We start from the raw sequence: 19,917 nt of genomic DNA, 5'->3' as shown, positions 1-19,917 counted from the left end.
CCTACATGGACTTGCCACCAGTGTACCGTGTTAGATACTTGCGGAACCACATTCAAGGAGTAGACTTGTATAGCTCTACCACGAGCTGTTAGTTTCCTGTAAAATGTAACCTATGGAATAACTCTAGCCGACAATCATTAACGGGATTCAGAAGCCACACTGAATACTTGAAATGGGTGGTATATTTTCATGCAAAAACATCTCAATGACAGGCAACAGTTTATCAATAATAAGCATGTTCCGAGCAATAAAATCCATCATAAAATTTAAAACAGTGCAGGTCCATACAGCGACAGATATCGCTAATTATCCCCAGCATCAAACCTCACAACGTTTAGCAGCAATTGTGCAATGTAACACAATTCACATCAGATCAAACCTAGCTAATGAAATCACACACAAACACAGTAGGTGCTCCATAAATACCATCATAAATGGTAGTCATTTGCATCATCTAAAATAGTACTACTAGCTTCACCACTTAAACTCATCATGTTTCGAGAAACAAGAGCCAGGGCAGAACATCAAAACACTGAAAACGGTGCATGTCCATACTAGGGACAACAGAACACATTAAGAACTTCTAGATCAATTTTCTCCGCACAGGAAACAAATAGGCACCGTTGACTTAGATTGCGAAAGGGTCAGCAAGAGAAAAATCGGATGATCTTTTGTAGCTCCGCATGTTGTCTCCTTCAGGCTTAGAACGTATAGAGACCCTGATCGAGGAGCCTGCACTAGCCCGTTTCATGGAGCCGAGAGGCGCCACTTTGGAACGCAAATCCTCCACCGAAGTGAAACTTGCATCGGAGATCACTAACACGGCCTCCTTCAGCGCCATCGCACTCCCCAGGAAGAAGTTGAGGAACGCAAGCTCGCTTCGATCCCATCGGAAATAATGAAACTCGAGCCGCTTGATGCGGGAGCGGATGCACTCTATGGTACCAGCCTCGTTCCAGAACTTGAGGTTGACCTTGCCAGCGGGTTGATCAGTTTCTGCAGACTGGAAATTGCAATTCATCAGTGCACATGAAGTTGAACAGATGGATCATGCACAACAGCAGCAATTGACAATACGATGGCAATGCTAGTGCACGACGGTGCAAATGAATGTCAAAATATGGATTAGGGGCTTCACCATGATGTGGAGCGTGTCAACGTTTGGAAAGCATCTGAGGATTGCCGGGATCATCTTGACATGGGTACGGACACGAAAACACACCTCCAAAGCCAGGATCCTCACGCTTGGTACCATGGTGCTTGGGCTCGCCTTTGTCCCAGCCTGCAAAAGTCGCAATCTCAATGCACCCATCTAAGAGAAGAACTATCCCACACACATGACAAATCGGAACGGAGCAAATGTAAAAGACGAGCGAGGTACTACCTTGATGACGGTGTTGCGGACCTCTAGGACATGGTTTGCTGCATCCAAGTATCCCAGCAATTGCAGCCTGGGGGCATGGCCGATCTTCACCTTGGTGCTGGCCCCGTCGATGCTCCAACCCCCTGAGTAGATGAGCCGCTCGAGGCACGGTGCGTCCACCACGGCGATCTCTTCGAACGAGCACCCGATGATGTGCACGCAGCGGAGGCTCTGGCTGACGAGGCGGAGGGGGATCTTGAACATGTTGCCGCCGACGCAGAGCGTCTCGAGCACGGGGCTCCTGTCGAGGATGAAGTCCAGACCCCTGCTCTCCATGAAGACGGAGATGAAGCCGAGCTCGCGGAGATTAGGGAAGCAGGTGGCGCGCGAGACGGCGGCCGTGTCGGGGAACCTCCACATGCCGAGGTGGAGCCGCGTGAGGGTGGTCATGCCGAAGAAGGCGGCGGGGAGGAGGAAGTCGAGCGGGCAGGGGCGGTTGAAGAGGACGAGCTCCTGGATGCCCTTGGCGGCGAGGGTGTGGAGCCAGGGCGTGAGCAGGTGCTGGAACTCCTCCATGTAGCTGCTGGTGAGGTGGACGCAGCGGAAAGGGCCCGGGTGCGCGCGGAGGATGCGGGAGACGGCGTAGGTGATGCGCCGCGCGTCGGCACGCCCGACCACGGCGACGGCAGGGAGGATGTGGGAGTCGACGAGGACGAGCGGGGTGGAGCGCCAGACCCCGCGCCAGCGGCGGGAGAGCGCGGCGGTGCGCGCGGCCTCCAGGATGGGGAGGCGGGAGACGATGTTGCCGAGGAGCTCGTCGGGGAGGGTGCTAACGCGGTCGACGCCGTCGTGGGGGAGGAGGGAGGCGAGGCGGCCGTCGACGGAGGCGGGCGGGTCCGGGAGGGCGCAGTGGGCGTCGGAGAGCACGCGGGCGAAGTGCGCTTCTACCTCGGCAGGGTCGTAGCCTTTGCGCCTGAAGAGCTCCTCCTTCACGGGGTCCATGGAATAGGGCGGCACCCGGGCCTCCATGGCCGCCGCCGCCGCCGGAGGCGCTGGGATGGGGACGAGGGTTTCCGGCGGCGCGTGCTTTTTTTTTTTTGTGAGATCGGCGGCGCGTGCTGTGTAGTGGAGCAGCAACGGCCGAAGGAAAGCGGAAATGCTCCAGAGCTGTGGGAATTTGCTGAGGCGAGCCCAAATGTTTGAAACCTGCTCGTGGGTCGCGGCCCATTGATTTCTCTACAAAATACTGAGGCCATTCCTATCAAATTACTTTGCGGCCTTACGGGCCAACTAATGTTGAGTGCACATAATAATAATAATAAATACTAACGTATTCCGATTCAATTGTGGTTGGTATTTGAGTTGTGGAATTTTCTGTCTGATGCGAGATAACTTATTATTAGTTGAGGATTACCAGGATGAGACAAAATCAAGATCATGGGTTTCAATGCATAGCAGTTTTTTTTATCCATAGTCGAGGATTTTCCGAAGCATAAACTTGATCAAACCTTACATCTTTTGACTTTTTTAAATATCTTATATGCACTGTTTTTTTTTTGGCAAGGAGAGGGTATATAAATGGATTTATAGGTTGAAACTAACTGAATTTTAATAATGTCACTAACTGCACAAGTATAATTTGGATACATGGGCTTGCTCTTGTTGTTTCAATGTTGCTATCATCTCATTGAGGATTGCGATTATGCATTTGCATTGTGTATTCCACTCATAAATTCGTGTACTCTCTTCGTTCCAGCAAAACTTGTCTAACATTTTTCAAAATTTAGATATATCTAGACACTAAATAGTATATAGATACATCTAAATTTTAACAAATCTAAAACATGTTTCATAAGGTGCAGGGAATACTTAACATGGTCATAGTTGACGGCTACTTGCCTCCTGGCACGTAGTACTAGTTAATCAATAATACGTTGTCTTTGTCTTGTCTCTTGTGTAGCGCACCGATGTTAACTCTTTTCCTTCACCGTTCCGTTGAGGAATCTGAGGGTGGGAGCCTGAAACGTTTCCATTCCGTGCAGCGGAATGACCGGATCCAGTGCTCAACCCTTCACTTACAATGGAAAGGGACGGCCATGCCTGATACGGCCCAAAAGGCCCATGGTCAGGGAATCTGCAGTGGCCCGATGTAAACTGATCGATGAGATTTATTTATGTTCGCGCGGATATTCTGAGGGCAAAACCCTAACCTAGCTGGTTCATGCAAACGTACCGACATGTGCGCAAGAACCTAGTCACGGCTCAAACTTGCGCTGGAATTGCGTTGCCGCCAACTGCGAGCGTGTCCTCCCGCGTAGTCCTAATGCCTAGCTAGGAGCGACTGAGCGGTTGCTTCGTCTTCTGCCCCACCATCAAAGCCGGTAGCTTGGTTCCTGCACCAGCATTGATGATGGCCCTTCAACGTCCTCTTCAAAGACATGTGCCGACATGCGCAGGTCCATTCCTCAAACACCATTGCCCCTTCATTCCTTGCTTCTTTCCTAGACCACTCGTAGTGGAATCATTCTCTCCCACCGTCACCATGGATAGATCTTTCGTGAGCTAGCATGAGGCCACCGAGCTTGCCAAGCATGGCATCCTCCTACCACCCAACGGTACCAAAGGGCTCCGGCATCAGCTTGAGCGGGATTCCCGTGCCACACCACTTCCCAAAGGGAAGGTCTTCGGCTACGAGGTCTTCCGCACACGGTAGAAGAAGGAGGCACTTTGGCTCGACCCAAAGTACAACGCCGAGAGTGACTACTGGTCGGCAAGATTTCGTGAGGAGCGAGAGGAGCTGTTGAACCTTGGTCAAGGCCCGGTCACACCATCAAGGACTTTATCAAGAACGATTGCAAAGTTTCATTCAATCGGTTGGCTATGGAGGCTGGCATCGTCACCCTCGACTATGACGGGGAAGAATAGGGGGCTAGCCGGTGGCGCCTAGGTGGCACGGCATGCAACCCGAGCGACAAGCATCTGATGACGAAGACGTCACCTTTATTTTAGTAATTTTTTATATTGACCTTTGATTCATCTATCATTTTCCTATGAAATATTTCTCATCCTAAAAACAAAACATGAAACATATGCTGGTTTCGCCATTTACGTGGAACCGGTGCGCTGCCCAGACCCAAACGAACAAAGATGGCTAGACGACTATTCTGATGTTTAAGGTCTGATGCAAACAAACAAAAACCAACACTTCCAATGCCTTAAATAGATCCCCAACCTTACTCACGGCTAAGGCCAGGAATGCCGAAACTGTGGGTGACGCGGGCTGATAGCTATAGCCATCGCATGCCGGGCACAGACCAACATGATCAGGACGAGCAGCACATTGGTTGAGAAATACTCGATCTGCTATTCTTTTTTAAGGACAGTTAATCTCCTCGATGGTGTTGACGATAGGCGCAACGGTGAGCGAGCGGCTACTTACCCCGAGGAGCTCACGCGGTGGCCGGTCCACTCCACCAGTTAGGTTTGCTTAAACTGGACCTTGATTAACTGATGGCTGCAAGCTGCATCCTGCAGCTATCGTGACACACAGACAAAGCCCCTCTGTGCCTGTCGCCATGCCAGCCAGCCGCGTACCCCAGGTGTCGACTTGTCGCGCTGTCCCCGTTGTTTACTTGTTCCCGTGATTAGCCGCCCCGGCGAATTACTTGTTTGACTTCCCGGAAATAATATCATTTTCTTTTGAAAATTCCTCAGATTAGCATTTGTTGTACTCCCCCGTCCGACGAAAAAATGACCAAGTTTGTCAAAATTTAGATGCATCTAATACTATATCGTGTCCAGATACATCTAAATTTAGATACTTCGCGGGACAGAGGGAGTAGTATATAAACGAGAAATTATCGTGCTAATGACTGAAAAAACTAGCGCATCAGAGCATCAACCATCGCTAATGAAGACAACCCCAAATTTAAAAAACTAACCTAAAACCACGGCAACAAACACGGAACCAACCAGGTTCTAAAAGATCCACCGGATACATGACTCCACGCGTCCTCCACCGACGATAGAGACACCACCGGAGCAAGGATAGGATGAGGAGAACCTTAAATATTTTAGCTTCAGGATATAAACACCACCTCATCAATTCGAACAAGACACTATGAAAAAGAACCTAAGACTCCCACAAGGACACGGGAGGCGGAGCGAGCCAACGGCGTCGCTGACGAGAGGGGTGGAACCCTAGGGGTTTTAGAGCATCTCCACCGGTGCCTCCCAAATAGGCGCCGGCAGGGGCGCCGGCACAGCCGTATAGGGGGCGCCGGCACTGCATCCTCTATTTGTGGGTGCTGCTCCCACACCGGCACTCCCAAAGATGCCCTCAATAGCATCTTTTAAGCAGAAATTTGGTGTCGGCGCCCCCGATCGAAGTCCTTCGCATAGGGATCCTTTCGGCCGCGCTGGCGCTTTTATGGGGCTCCAAAACATGCCGGCGCTTTTTGCAGAGCGCCGGTACTGGCACTTTCTCTCACTAGGATTCCAATAGAGTTATTGAGAGCGTTATTGGGAGCGCCCGTGGAGATGCTCTTACAATGGCCTCCCCATCTCCTCTCAATAAAAGGAACTCCTTTAACCACTGCAACTATATTGTGCAAATACATAAGAATTTGGAGATACATCGAACGTGATTTAGCTTTAATTAGCATCATCATTTCACCATTGTTCAGTTAGCTTCGTGCATTGCAAAGCAACGTGTATCGTAAATTCAACCGTGTGCAGTGTACGCAGCACTGATCGATGTGTAGGCACGCAGCTGTGATGCCGTGTATTTTGCTTGGGGATGATTGCGCTGGAATTTTTTAAGACTATAAGCCAGGTTGTTCAGATAAGCTAGACTAATCCATTATTTCCCTATGACCTCGGGGTGTCACATATAGACAGCTACTAGTAGCTTCTTTCGGCACATCGCTCTACTATCTAATTATTTTTCGAAAAGCTAGAAATGTACAACTAAGTTTTTTGAAGTCAAAATAATCATTGTTACATCTAAAAGGGGTGGAGCTCAAATGCAGATATACAATACTGGAACTGACTGTATCGTGCTTACAACACGTGTGTTCTTGCCAGGCTAAGGCTTCCAAGCCAACTGCGCCGACCAAGTTGGGGATTTGTAAACGTACAATATTTCATAGGAACTCCATACAATTAGAACTCCTAGATAGTACGGATAAAGGAAGTCCTAGCTAGTTAATTGATTCTGTGCTAGCTAAGCTAAACCTCGCAGCAAATAAGAGTACCAAAACAATGTGCGCCGCACGACACACCAAATTTGATACATGAAACATTATAAACCGACATTCAGATCCGAAAATAAAATGTGTTAGCATAATGTTTATTTGCTTCGTCCACTTCACACAAAATATTACTATTAATTAATTACAAACATTTTTCGCAGGAGAACTATTGAAGTTCTGAGTGTGAGGAATCAATATAAGGCCTTTTTTTTGAAATGGGAGATGCTCCGACCTGCATCAGTTGATGCACATAGTCTTTTTCATTTATTTCAGAGTTTCAAAAATTTAAGAGTTTGCAATCATGGATAGGAAACGCTGAAACATGTATCAACCATCTAAAAATAAAAAGCAACATATAGCTATCTATTTTGCAGTCTAATAATATGTCGCTATCCAGTAGCTTGAAAAAAATACATCCTATGTAACCGTTAGCAGACGGTTGCATCCAGTAGCCATAAGCTCCCACTGATCCACCAGAAAAGGGTAGGCTCATTGTTGTATCCAATGCACAACACATCGAATAATCTGCAAAAATTAGTTTCCTTTTGTTTGTTAAAAATACAAGCATTCCTACTTGTTCACATGGACCAACATAGAGCTAATATACCAATCTGTATCCTAGCTTTATCATTCTTTTCTACCCCGTAAAGTCAGTTAACAAACATATTAGAAATATTAGCAGGCGGGGGTATATTATAGGTTAGATAAATCATACGTCAAATGATTTAGCAAAAGGAAATGAAAGGAATAAGTGTTGTACATTTTCTGAAGAATCACAAAAACAACACTTTTGACAATCATTCCAATTAGGTTTGGCCAAATTATCTTTTCTGATCAACACTTTGTTATCAAGGAACAACATGAAGATTTTAATTTTGATAGGAATTTTCAACTTCCATAAGTATTTACCTAAAAGCCTAGTATGACCATTCATTAAGTTAAGGTACATAGATTTAACCATGAAAATTTCCAAGTCGGTAAGTTTCCAAACAAACGTGTCCGGGTTATTAGACAATAACACCATCATTCGCCGTTGGCATAAATGAATCCATTGATTCCATTTATACTCATTAAAGGTCTTTCTAAAAGTAATATTTAGCGGAGTTTGTGCCAATACATCGGCTACCAAAACATTTTTCCGCTACACTATTATATAAAAATAGGTATTGTTCTGCTAAGGAAGTGTCACCTAGCCAAATATCCTCCCAAAACGAACGAAGATCCGTCCCGATTTTTTTAAATATCAACATAAGGCCTATTAATTAATTACAACCCAGGTCTTTAGTGCAATTCGAGTCAGTTTAGTTGGTGGAACAATTTACTCTAGTTTGACAAGCTCATGGTAAAGACTACCGGATGTAGCAGTTGATACTAAAACTGATTAGCTAAAAGCTTGATCATGGGGGGAAATGTCTAAATTAAAAATGTGCATTCATTATGTAGTCGATATATAAATCTCCAATTGTACCACTAGCAAGATAGATAAATAATTCCAAATATACAAATCTCCAGTTGCACGGGAACTGAAATAAATACTGTTGTTTCTCCCTTTCAACTTTTCCTCTGTTTGCTCCACTCTGCTAGATAAGAGCCGCGTATGGAGAAGCCAAGCATGGGCAACCACCTTGCACGTTCTAAGATGCCAAGCTTTAGTTACTGCGTCCATTAAGTGCTCACGATTGCTTGTTTAACGCCGCAATTAAGTACTTCTGACCAGTGGCGGACCCAGGAATTGAGGTTTGCCGGGGCGAACTTTTAGGATATAAATTTTTTAGGGTACGAATGCAAGGGTGATTACGAAAAGAAATGGTAGGTGAGATATTTTAGTTTTCCAATCATAAATTTATACAACTATGGTGAACATAAATCATTAAAGAACTTAGAAACAATACCGCAGACAAAAATCTTAGAAATTATTAACATGGTGCACTTCCGCACGAAATCGCTAGTCATGGTGCACTTCCGTTCACTGGAGATTTTTTTCTTTCTGACATGGGTGCACCAGCGATTGGAGATGCAGGGTGGAGGAATTTTTGTTTTTGAGATGAGGATTATTTTTTTGACCTTGGATTTCTTTTTCTGGAAAGGAGCAGTACGTGCGGTTGCCCGTTGCCCGCCATGTATAGCGATTCAGCACGATGTTACCAGGGTCTTTGTGAGACGCGTTGATGGGCCTCTCACTTTAGCCCAGATGCCCAACCCACTGTGTCTATCGTCTTCCGTGTCCCTTCGACCTTGTCATGAACGGAAATTTTTCACCGACGAACTGATCTATTCCATGGTTCTGGCGCGCTGCTCCGCTCAGCCGCCGGAGACAGGTGGAGACGAGGGGTACCCTGATCCGCCGCGAGAGACCCGGGGCGGCCGCCCCTGCTCGCCCCTACGGTGGGTCCGCCACTGCTTCTGACTGCACATGGGACCTTCAGCCTTACTTATTTTTTTGTGCAATTATCTGCGACGAGCTGTTTGGAATATATGCTTAGTTATCAGTTTCAGTTGCTAAACCGTATAGTAGTATAATTTGGTGTGGTCTGTATGAACGGGCGGTCCATTCCTCTCTTGTGGGAGTTGACTTTGTTTGGAGGGGAATAAATTTGCATGTGAACTGTGTGCTCCTCCCTCACTCCGTCTCTAGTGCGCCCAACTATGGTCAACCCCGGTAAAATATTTAAAAAATATGAGAGAAATTAGAGAAAATAAATAAAGTTTTTTTACTATACTATATAACAAAACTTCAAATTCAAAACTCAACTTGCACAACAAATTAAGCAAACCATGAGAGTGGTACCTAATCTTCTTTCCTATTTCTCAAATGGTGCCCCATATTTGAATAATTTGTACCATTGTACTCACTTGTCTTTTGTATTTCCTCATATTTTCCTATTTTTATTAAAAATTTGTACATAGCTCAGTCAACGTTGGGTCCGCTCTACAAGGCTCCTTTTTTTTAAAAAAAAAGGGTTCACAACAAGAATCAGTTCATCCTATTAGTAGTCCCGCTGTTAATTTCCACTTCCAACATACCAAGGCTACCAAATGGTGTACTCGAATATATTACTTTAACTACTATGCACATTCAGAAATTTAATATATTTGAAGCAATTTTTAACAGGGAACTCTTGCATATATATCTATATTTAAAAAACCAAGAAGGTTCAACTTTTACTTCATATAAATTGAGCCTAATTAATTTTTGTAAGACATATCTCTAACAGAGTTGGATTATAGAGTAAAATTAGAAACCAACTTTCAAAAGAATACCAATTATTTTTTGCTTCAACAGAAACTTCAAGTATCGCCCCCCCCCCCCCCCCAACACATAATATTGAGGTCTATCTATATCCAATTAAAGCGGCAAACTCTCCTGGCTCTCCTGGTTGGTATAAATTATTTTGAAACATGGCCCTAATGAGATTATATTAGGAAGCGTTTGTCAAACAATTGTGAGATGATTATATATAATGCACATGGTACTTTGGCCATATTGTTTAGTGAAACAATAGATAGAAAAAAAAATTTATATCAGTTGGAGTGCAGGGCTAACATGCTGAGTTTTACTAATAATTAAAATAAAATCATTGGGTATCCTCATAGGACTCAGCCTACTTTTCCTACTTATTTCTGGCAATGGCAAATCTGGATGCTGGATGCATCATTACATTGTAGCTGCTTGGCCTTGATTACAAATGTACAACTACATACGAACTCCCCAATGTAACCTAATTAACCCAGCTGCCGTACACTTTACGCAGAAGAACTGTCAGCCAATTAGATGATGGATTTGTTTATATTTATACAAATGTAACTGTAAAAGTAGCTAGAAATAATAATCAAGGGCAAAGTATGCTAGCCCGAGCATGTTGGTGTAAGTTGTCGCATGTCCTATTTTATTTATATATGATCAACGGCTGTGGTGTTGCAGGGATCAAGTTGGCAGCACGTTAGATAGCGGTTGCTTGGCTCTTATGTGAATAGCTCTTTATGGAGCCATTATTTGTGTAGGGTGCATAAATTAAGAACTCAAACAGCTGCTTGTATGATGGTAGTACTACTTAATTTGCGAGTGGAACAACAAATGTCTAATTAAAGCGTATACTTACCTTCCAATTTCCTTGGAAATGGACAACTTGGTGTGTTGTGAGTAAGTGGTAGATAATGAAAGTCTACTTTGTAACCCAACATTTCGAATGCAGATTTCCGTAACTACTATGTTCGCATCTCATGCAAACAGAACATTTACTCTGTTGAACTATCGGGAGAACATAAGACAATTTTATAGATATCTGACATGTCATACCATTAACACGGGCACTCGCTAAAAAATATGAAGAAAATATACAATGTTAAGTCTTTTGTTTTGAACGGATGCCCTTTTGTTTTCTTCATATCTAGTATCGAATTCGGTCAGGTTAATTGGATAGATGTCACTGAAATCCTCGGCTATTTGAGAAACGCCACCGCAATATTCGTGTTTCAAGAGGGCCACAGTAGTTGTCTGTAAATTTCATATACGTCATTACGCCCACTTAAACACACATGCCGGCAATAAACACTCATATTTAGTTGGAGTATCGTACGTATAAATGGTGGGCCCACATGAATGAACTTGGACGTGGACTGGCTGCACCTGATCCGAATCAAGCCACAATCTTCTCAAGTTAACCGCTTGATGTGAAGAACCTAGCTAGCAGCAGTACCTTATCGTCGATGCCGATGTACCTCCCGCATGTTGCCGCCCCTCACTGTTGCCCCTGGGCGACCATAGGCGCCATTGAGGTGTCCCCGTCTCCTATCTCCTGCTGCACCGCCGAGGAACTCGAGGTCATTGTCCTCGAAGATGCTGCTGCCGAGAGTGAGCTCACTAAGGTTGGGGAAGGCAATGCCGCACCAGAGGGTGGTGGTTGTCCGGGAGCACGGCCAACTTACGTGGCGGTGGAGTGCTCTTTTTGTACCCAAGCTAGTGTTGGGTGGGGCCCACCATATATATGTACATGTATGATAGAAATGGGGTGTATACTGGCTAGCATGTGTGTGTTTCACGGATCAGGAACATGCCAAGATCATCACCGTGATGTGGTCTATGTGGCACTGACGAAATAAGTGGAAACATGATGATGTACATACTGATCCTGTGTTTTCGGTGAAAGCTACAAGGGAGGCTCTCTCTTTCTTCTTGATATTCCCTGACAGCAGATTGTGTTGCCAGGTCATGGACGGCGTCTTCCTGATCTGGGTCATTGATGGGTGCATTTTTAAGCATATTTACATTATGCTTTTGATACATAATGATTGTATTTTGGTATTTTATGTTTGTTCTCACATAATTCAAAATTATGAAGTTATTGATAAACATATTATTTGGAGCTGTCATATTGAACCTAAATATAATATTTTGAAGTGATAAAAGTTATCTAAATGTTTTTCCACGCTCCTGCATGGTGGCGTGTGCTGGTGGGCAGCAAGTTTAGTGGTGGTTAGGCTTCGACCTTACATGGCTCCTATGCAGTGGACCGCATGTGAGTTGTGGATGGGATTTTTCGGGAGAAAGCCTTGTCAACTCGTCTGGCATCAATGCGGTGTCGCCTGCGGGTGACACCTTTCCTTCCGGGAGGGCATCCTGGCTATCCTTGGTCTATTTTCCTTTGGTGTGCAGGGGGAAACCCTATGACTAGTAGGCAACAACGTTGTCGATGTTGTCGATGTCGCATCCTTTCTTTAAGATGCTGCTTGGTACTTGACGCTTCGCTGCTAGGAGCGTGGTGGAACATCTTTGGAGGGAGCAACGGTTGCAACTCACCCACCGTCGCTTAGTCGATCCGCCTTGATCTCCATTTTGTTTCTTCATTCCTTTGCTTTTAGGCATGTTCTTTGTTGTTGTCACAACATTTTATTCAGTTTGATTCTATCGTCGTATTAGTTGTATGATATATTACTACTATATTAGTATAGCATGACGCAAAATCTTTTTAGAGAGAAGCACCCGGAGGAGGTGACTCGCGCTCCCTCCCTAAGAGCATGTCTAGTAGAGCCCCTAAACCCCTAAATCTGTAAAAATAACCGCTTTTTTACAGTTTTTGACGAAAAAATCGCAAAGACTAGAGCCCCTAAAACTGTAAAACTGTAAAAAATTCCCGGGTCGACACTGGGAATCCCTTCTTGGCTCTGTAGAAACGAGGGTTGGGCAATCCAACCCGTCCCCGACCTGTAGTCGTCTCGGACACGCGCGGGAGGGAACATTCAGCTCGTTCCCCTCTTCCTCCCTCTTCCTCCCCCGATCCCGCCGCCGCCGCCGCCCTCCAGCCCCGCCGCGCCCCGCCTCCGCCGCGTCCCGGCCTCCTCCGCCTGCCCCGCCGCGCCCCGCCCTCCTCCGCCTGTCCCGCCGCGCCCCGCCCTCCTCCCGCTCGGCCCTCCTCCCGCCGGCCCTCCTGCGCCCCCGCCCTCCTCCCGCCCCGACCTCCTCCCGCTCGGCCCTCCTGCCGCCTCCCGCCGCCGCGTCCCGGCCTCCTCCGCCTGCCGCCGCGTCCCGGCCTCCTCCGCCTTCCCCGCCGCGCCCCGGCCTCCTCCGCATCGGCTCCTAGCCGCCGCCGCCCCGGTCAAGGTATGTTCTTTTTTTTCTTTTGTTTCATTTCTTTTGTTTCATTTTGTAGCACTAATTGACGGTTGATTTTTTTGCAGATGGAGATGAACAACGACGTTGTCACGGACTCGATGTCGGATTCGTCGGATTGGTCGACATCCGACGATTCCGACATTGATGAGTTGTTGCAAGACGATGTCGGATTCGAACAATTATTGTTGTATGGTCCAACATTGTTGTAACAATTTGAATGATTATTGTTTTATGTGCTCAAATGTACTATTTGGTGTTGTAATAATAACTAGAATGATTATTGTTTTATGTGAAATGTGATGATATTTGTGATATGTGAAATGATGATATGTGATGAAAACTGTGATATGGCATATGACAGTTTTAGAGGTTGAGGTTGAGCCAAAGACTAGAACCCTCAAACTGCATTCTTTAGGGGTTTAGGGGTTCTACTCTTTACCCCTGTTTTTCAACCTGTAAAAGTGCACAAAAATGGCTATTTCCAACCTGTAAAACTGCTATAGAGGTTTGAGGGTTTAGGGGCTCTACTAGACATGCTCTAAGACCAGCAGGCATACGACCTCTCCCTAGTCCAGTTTGATTCGCATTGCCACAATCTCGGGAGTTCTCTCCGACCCGACATGTTGATCCTCCGTCCCGCCATGAAAGGTTGCACGGGCATTTGCCCGTAGATTTCCGGAAAGGTTGCCGTGGCAGGGAGGGGGCAAATACTGTTAGTACGATGCTAGCACTAGTTTCAGTGCAGTTAAAAAAAGCACTAGCTTCAGTGATAACGGCCGCATAAGCGCAGTGTATAAATTAATTTCGGTAGCACGTGCCAATCAAGACGAGGCCGGGAGCAGCGTCGACTTCGGCGAGAGATCAGTTGGCACCGCATGTGTCCGTGCGCGCGTTAAGTGGGAAGAGTAGCAGCTAGCGTCTCTCTGATCGGCCTCAGGGAATCCATCTCATTAAACAACCCATCGTCTCAGTGTATACAACTCCTGCTTGTCAGACTTGTTTTCAGTGTATACAACTCCTGCTTATCAGACTTGTTTTTCTCTCGGCTGTATTCAGAGGACAGTCACTACGGGAAAAAGAGCCGCTGCCGTGCAACCATCGAATGCCGTGTGCTCGCGCACGGGAAAGAAATCGTTGCCGTGCAAAAAAAATTAAAACACACGGCAAAGGCGAGCGCACGGCAAAGAGGAGCTACAGCGCACGGCAAAGAGGAAGGGCACGGTAAAGAGGACGTAGAGCGCACGGCAAAGAAAGGGTGGACGGCGAAGAAATCTTTGCCGTGCGGAAGCGCACGGCAAAGAGCTGCCCGCACGGCAAACTCCCAAGGGCGCACGGCAAAGAGCTCGTGCTCGGCAAAGACGCCGAACGTTATCCAAACGCGCATCCGCTGGCCGGCCTCGCATCCACACATCCGCTAGCTAGCTGCGCTCCTCGCCCCCGCGCCGCCGCCGCCGACTCGCCCTGCCCCCCACGCCGCCGCCGCCGACTCGCCCTGCCCCCCGCGCCGCTTCCGCCGCCGACTCGCCCTGCCCCCCGTCGCGCCGCCGCCGCCGACTCGCCCTGCAGCCCGTCGCGCCGCCGCCGCCGCCGCCCGAGCCACATCCTTCGCCGCCACCTTCTCCGCATCCACCACCCCCTCCTCCCGCGGCCTCCTCCGCCGTCCCTTCCCCGGGACCCCCGCCCCCCGCCGCGCCGTCGCCTCGATGGCCGTGTCCGCTCCCAGGTCGGCGGCCGCCGCCTCGTTCCTCGAGCGCCGCGAGTCCGAGCGCGCGCTCCACTTCGTCAAGTACCAGGGCCTCGGCAACGACTTCATCATGGTACGCCTTGTTCTCTTCCGGCTATTTTTTCCTGTTGTGTTAGGGATTCCGTGCTGTCTCCGCTGTTTTAGATGCTGTGTTTACATTACTTGCTGCTGCTGCTGCTGATGATGAATCCTGGTGGAAATGCTGAACACTTGAGCTACGATATAATAGATCCCATTGATGAGCGTCTGAAGTGCAGATCGTGTCTGTACACTATTCAGTGTGGTGATCATGTATTCCAGGATCATTCATAGTATTCCATATATTCTTTTAGAAAATGGAAGATATATCACCCCTATGGTTAGCTACCCCATTTCCTGGCGCCAGACTTCTGTGCTGATCGCAGCCAATTGATACATGAGCATGGTGCCTGCATAAGAGAATGAGTCTTTGTGTGGATGTTTTAAGTTTTGACTAGATTGTTAGCTTGATAACTGTAAAGGTTTGGAAGTGTCCTTATATTTTCAGTCCTATTACCTGACGCAGCACTTTGGTCCAAGGCTATATACCATGCCAAGTAGCTGTTCACTTGTTCTACGTTCTTTTTTGTAGACACATGTTAGTAGAAATTAATGAAAATATTTAAAAAATCTAGTGGTACAGTTTCTACTTTACCAGTTGTACCTATTACAGTTAGTAGTCAAAGTTAGTAAAGTTTGACTGCACGCTTTCTAGGAAGTCATCTTTGTTTTTTGAATAGTCAGTAGAAAGTTCCGCCTGCACATTTCATCTGTTTATCCAAAACTTATGTAAATCTCATTTAATCTTTATGTAGTTATTGACTTATTGTTGGACTGCATCTTACAGTGGTTACTGGAAATTTTATGGTATATATAGATAATCTTTTCTTTTCAATGGCCCCTAAAGTTGCATTCTCGTATTTCAGCTTTAAAATTCATACTGGTGCTGGATTAATCATTCCTGAAATACAAAATGATGGCAAGGTAAATACCTTTTAGTTTGTCTAGTCATTAACTCATGTTTATAGGTAAATTTCTTAGGCATACACCTCCATAGTTTGACATCCGCTTTACCCAATCATGAGCAAAGGTAAACTATTTTTTTCATCTCTTGCTAACCTGCGAAGGTTTGTTCCTGGTTCTACAACTGATTTCAGGAACATTCTTAATCAGCCTCAGCTCATACACCTATTGCAATTTCTTAACAACATGAAAATTTGCGCTAATATCGAAGAACCTGATTAAGTTTTCACAATTTCAGCACATATGCCAGAGGAAGCTAGTTAAGTCATAGGAATCGTACTGCACCACTAGCTACAATTTGCACAATTTCAGCGTGTTTGCAATAAGTATGATTAAGTTTCACAAGAAGTATTTTGTTCTTCTGGTCAACTTGCACAATTTCAGTATGCTCGCAAGAAAACTCAATCATCTACTTGCACAACTTATGCATCTACGAACTTGTAGGAGGACAAGGAGGTGGAGAAGGACAAGGAAGTGGAGAAGGACAAGGAAGTGGCGAAGGTTGATGTTGCTTGTGTATGAACTTGTTGTGCGACTTGGAACATTCTATGTTGGAGACTTTGTTGTTGATGTTGCTTGTATGAAATAATTATGCGACTTGGAACTATTGTATGGACATTGTTGGACTACTCGTGTATGAACTTTGTTGTTGATGATGCAAATACTCTATATATTGTGCTATATGTGTATCTGAACTGTTAAGTGTATTTGTGAATTGCATATGCAGGGATTAATGGGGAAGCAGGGAAATTCTGGAAATTTTGCACCACCTTTGCCGTGCACATGCACACGGCAAAGGCCACAGCACACGGCAAAGGCACTCTTTGCCGTGCACATGCACACGGCAAAGGCCACAGCACACGGCAAAGGCACTCTTTGCCGTGCGGGCTGGAGTGGAAGCGCACGGCAAAGACAGCCGCACGGCAAAGCGGCACAGCGCACGGCAAAGGGAATCGCACGGCAAAGAGGCCACAGCGCACGGCAAAGCTGCGTCGCTCGGCAAAGCCTTTGCCGTGCGATTTTCGCGCGACGCACGGCAAAGACGGCTTTGCCGGGCGGGTCTTTGCCGGGCAATCTTTGCCGTGCACGGCCGCACGGCAAAGACTTTGCCGAGCTGATTTGCCCCTTTGCCGTGCGTTTAGGCTGCACGGCAAAGCCCTGTTTTCCCGTAGTGAGTGAAACTAATTTTCGGGCGTATGACATCTAGGATAGATCGTCTTCTCGAGAGCATGCGTGTGAATTATCAGCAGGAAACCAGTACGCGCGCCTATGTTCTTTTCTTCTTTTCGAAGAACCTTAATTAGAAGCGTGTCGTGTAATTCGTTGAGATAAGGCTGTAGCTGGTCTATTTGTATCAGGTTTCGCTATTTTATTTTGCACAAACTAACTCGACAATTCTGTTCTTCTAGGTTAAGGCAAATCTTTACCCCGTAAAGAAAAGATAGAACTAGAAAGAAAAATCAGTCCACTTCATTAAAGTGATCGGACCGATAATCCTTCAAAGCAAGGCTTGTTTAAGCAAAGCCGTGGTTGTTATTTACAACATGGGAAACCTAGCTAGCGGGAACAATTGCCTCGTTGGAGGCATATCAGTTACATGTTATATGGACGATGGAAAAGCCCCATCGTGATGGCAATCATAGTCTGTATAAGCAACTGAGTACTATTCCATAACCAGTGGCGGAGCTTGAGAGAAAACACTGCTAGGCAAAATACAAAATACGAGTATTTGGGGGGCCGGGGGCAAAATTCCGAAGAATTAAGATTCTTCTAAGCTTTCACAAAAAGGAATTCCTTAAAAACACTAGTGGAAAACGGGGCAATAGGCCCGGTCCATTTGGGCCTTTAGACCCGGTTCCCGAACCGGGACCAACTAGGCGGGACTAAAGGGGGTACCCTTTAGTCCCGGTTCAAAGATAAACCGGGCCTAAAGGCCTCGACACGTGGTGCGGCCAGGGAGCTCGCGGTGGAAGGCCTTTGGTCCCGGTTCGTGGTACGAACCGGGCCTAGGTTCCTCTGCCTGCCGCGGCACAGGTTTAGGCTGTACCAGCGTTTCTCTGCCGCGGCAGAGAAACAGAGCGTTTCTCTGCCACGGCAGAGTTTCAGCAATGCATATATATCATTCAAGAAACCACAAAAAATCGTCATGAATATATATAGACATCGTCAACAGTACACGACATCGTCAATAGTACACGTAATGCATGCATATTTACAATACAACATGTCCTCGACGGATGTCGTTCCCCGTCACGATCCGCCGATAGTGCTCTCCACCTGGGGTAAGGACCTCGGTAATAAAGAATCCCGCGATTTCCTCTTGAATTGCTTTTATTTGATCCGCTGTTATGAGAGTGTCCCGCAGGCGTGTCATCTATATTTAAAAAAGGAGATCAATATATGAATGGAACTCAATACAATAGATGGTACTAATTAAGATTAATTGTGAAAATTTGTTATCGTACACGAGTGTGGTGTATTTGGGGGTCCCCACCCTTGGGACAGGACATGTCACGCATGAAGGTGCGGACGTAGTATCCACATAAGTTATTCCCTTGTTCCTGCCTCATACACTTTACGAAAAAATAGTTCGATCAAACTAATAATCAAGCATCGTATTGAAAGTAAATATCATATATAAAGTTTCACGGACATAGCTATATATATAGTACTACTTACAGGGTAATCTCTAAATGTAAGCTCCGGTTTCCATTCACCCGGAACAGTATTGATGAACCGTTTCCAAGCCCTGCCCGGCAAAAAATAATGAGTAAATGAGTAATTGATTAGTTGATGATATCTTCGAATTAGAGCAGATGAAGATGCCAATACGAAATTGATTGAAACTACCTCTGGAGGATGGCAGCCATGTCCGCCCATTCCGCATATTCTTTACGTTTCGAGTCCATGACGTTTACGACTCCAAGTTGAAGATCAATGATTAGGAGAATAAAGTGGAAACTGCACAAGCATAGCTCAATGATTACGAGAATAAAGTGGAAGGTGCACAAGCAAAATGTATGTTATATATAACACTCACTTGAAGTTGTAGGGAAAGAATATATCCTCTTTGTCTGCTTGCTTCTCTAAAAACATTACGATGTTGTCCTCTGTGTCCTTGGGGTACTGTCGAACCGTAACTTCATGAACTGTGTTTGGGTCTATGAACCCCAGCGGTAGGAGCTTGCCTCTTTTGTATTCCAGCTTCTTCATTCTGCATAATTAAATGTATAGCGTACACAAAGGATAATTGTTAGTGCAAATGAATGAGCTACAAACTTAATTACACAAATAAATCACTTACGAGCGTAGCAAGCGATAACAGACTTTGTCGAGGGCGTCTTGATTGAATAACTGAAACAGTTCTTCTATCTCAAGGTTTATCTCGTCTTCCCCGGAAGTAATGCTCATCTCTAAGATACACCGTGAGGTAGCTTTCACTTCTTCGACGGGCTTTCGGTACCATTCATGCAACCTTCGCATCCGAGTCCCTAGACGCGCGAGCTCGCCGGGTTTGACGAGATCTTTTCCGTATCTATACGTGTTTACCACTTGAGCCGTTGGATAGTAATCTTCGTACTCAACCGATGCTCCCCGAGCTCTAGCCGCCCGTTCGATCATCGATGCCGTCTCCGGATCATGATATGGCTCCACGATGAAGTGGGGTGCGGCCTCGAATGTCCTGCTGTCCAAGCTGGGCGACTTTTTTGCTTCTTTGCTCGCTCTAGAGGACTGTCCAAGAGAGCGGTCATAATCAGCTCTCGGCTCAGGTCTCTTCATTCTCGTCTCGGCAAAGTGCTTCACCGTCCGCGGTCGAATAAACACCTTCTTCGGCGCAAGAAACGCCTTTTGCTCTTCGATCCGCTCATGTGGTAACAACTCCGGAGTCCGTGCCCTCATTGGAGTT

At 46.2% G+C, this 19,917-nt stretch overlaps 1 protein-coding gene and 1 long non-coding RNA gene across 2 annotated transcripts; one reads left to right on the top strand and one right to left on the bottom strand.

Annotated features, from left to right (window-relative positions):
* Window positions 1–515: 515 nt before the first annotated feature.
* On the bottom strand, window positions 516–2,392 carry LOC124663104 (putative F-box/FBD/LRR-repeat protein At5g44950). Its single transcript, XM_047200850.1, has 3 exons — window positions 1,385–2,392; window positions 1,139–1,282; window positions 516–1,003 (listed from the first exon to the last, which is right to left on the bottom strand). Exons 1-3 carry the CDS (start codon window positions 2,390–2,392, stop codon window positions 629–631), a joined length of 1,527 nt encoding a protein of 508 aa, XP_047056806.1. The 3' UTR covers window positions 516–628.
* Window positions 2,393–14,812: 12,420 nt separating this feature from the next.
* On the top strand, window positions 14,813–16,691 carry LOC124684353. The gene is made up of 3 exons (XR_006996989.1): window positions 14,813–15,042; window positions 15,914–15,971; window positions 16,455–16,691. It is a non-coding gene; the product is annotated as an uncharacterized LOC124684353 (long non-coding RNA).
* The last annotated feature ends 3,226 nt before the right edge of the window (window positions 16,692–19,917 follow it).

This window comes from Lolium rigidum, chromosome 1 (assembly GCF_022539505.1).
Source record: "Lolium rigidum isolate FL_2022 chromosome 1, APGP_CSIRO_Lrig_0.1, whole genome shotgun sequence".
Classification (NCBI taxonomy): domain Eukaryota; kingdom Viridiplantae; phylum Streptophyta; class Magnoliopsida; order Poales; family Poaceae; genus Lolium; species Lolium rigidum.
This window is presented reverse-complemented; position numbering and strand designations above follow the sequence as displayed.

What these genes read in the sequence shown, in the direction of transcription:
- LOC124663104 (XM_047200850.1), bottom strand. Translation starts at nt 2,392, where the DNA reads ATGGAGGCCCGGGTGCCGCCCTATTCCATGGACCCCGTGAAGGAGGAG. An exon ending in TCCGCAACACCGTCATCAAG is followed by an intron (nt 1,283 to 1,384) that starts GTAGTACCTCGC and finishes CGACTTTTGCAG; the next exon opens with GCTGGGACAAAGGCGAGCCC. An exon ending in TTGACACGCTCCACATCATG is followed by an intron (nt 1,004 to 1,138) that starts GTGAAGCCCCTA and finishes TGCAATTTCCAG; the next exon opens with TCTGCAGAAACTGATCAACC.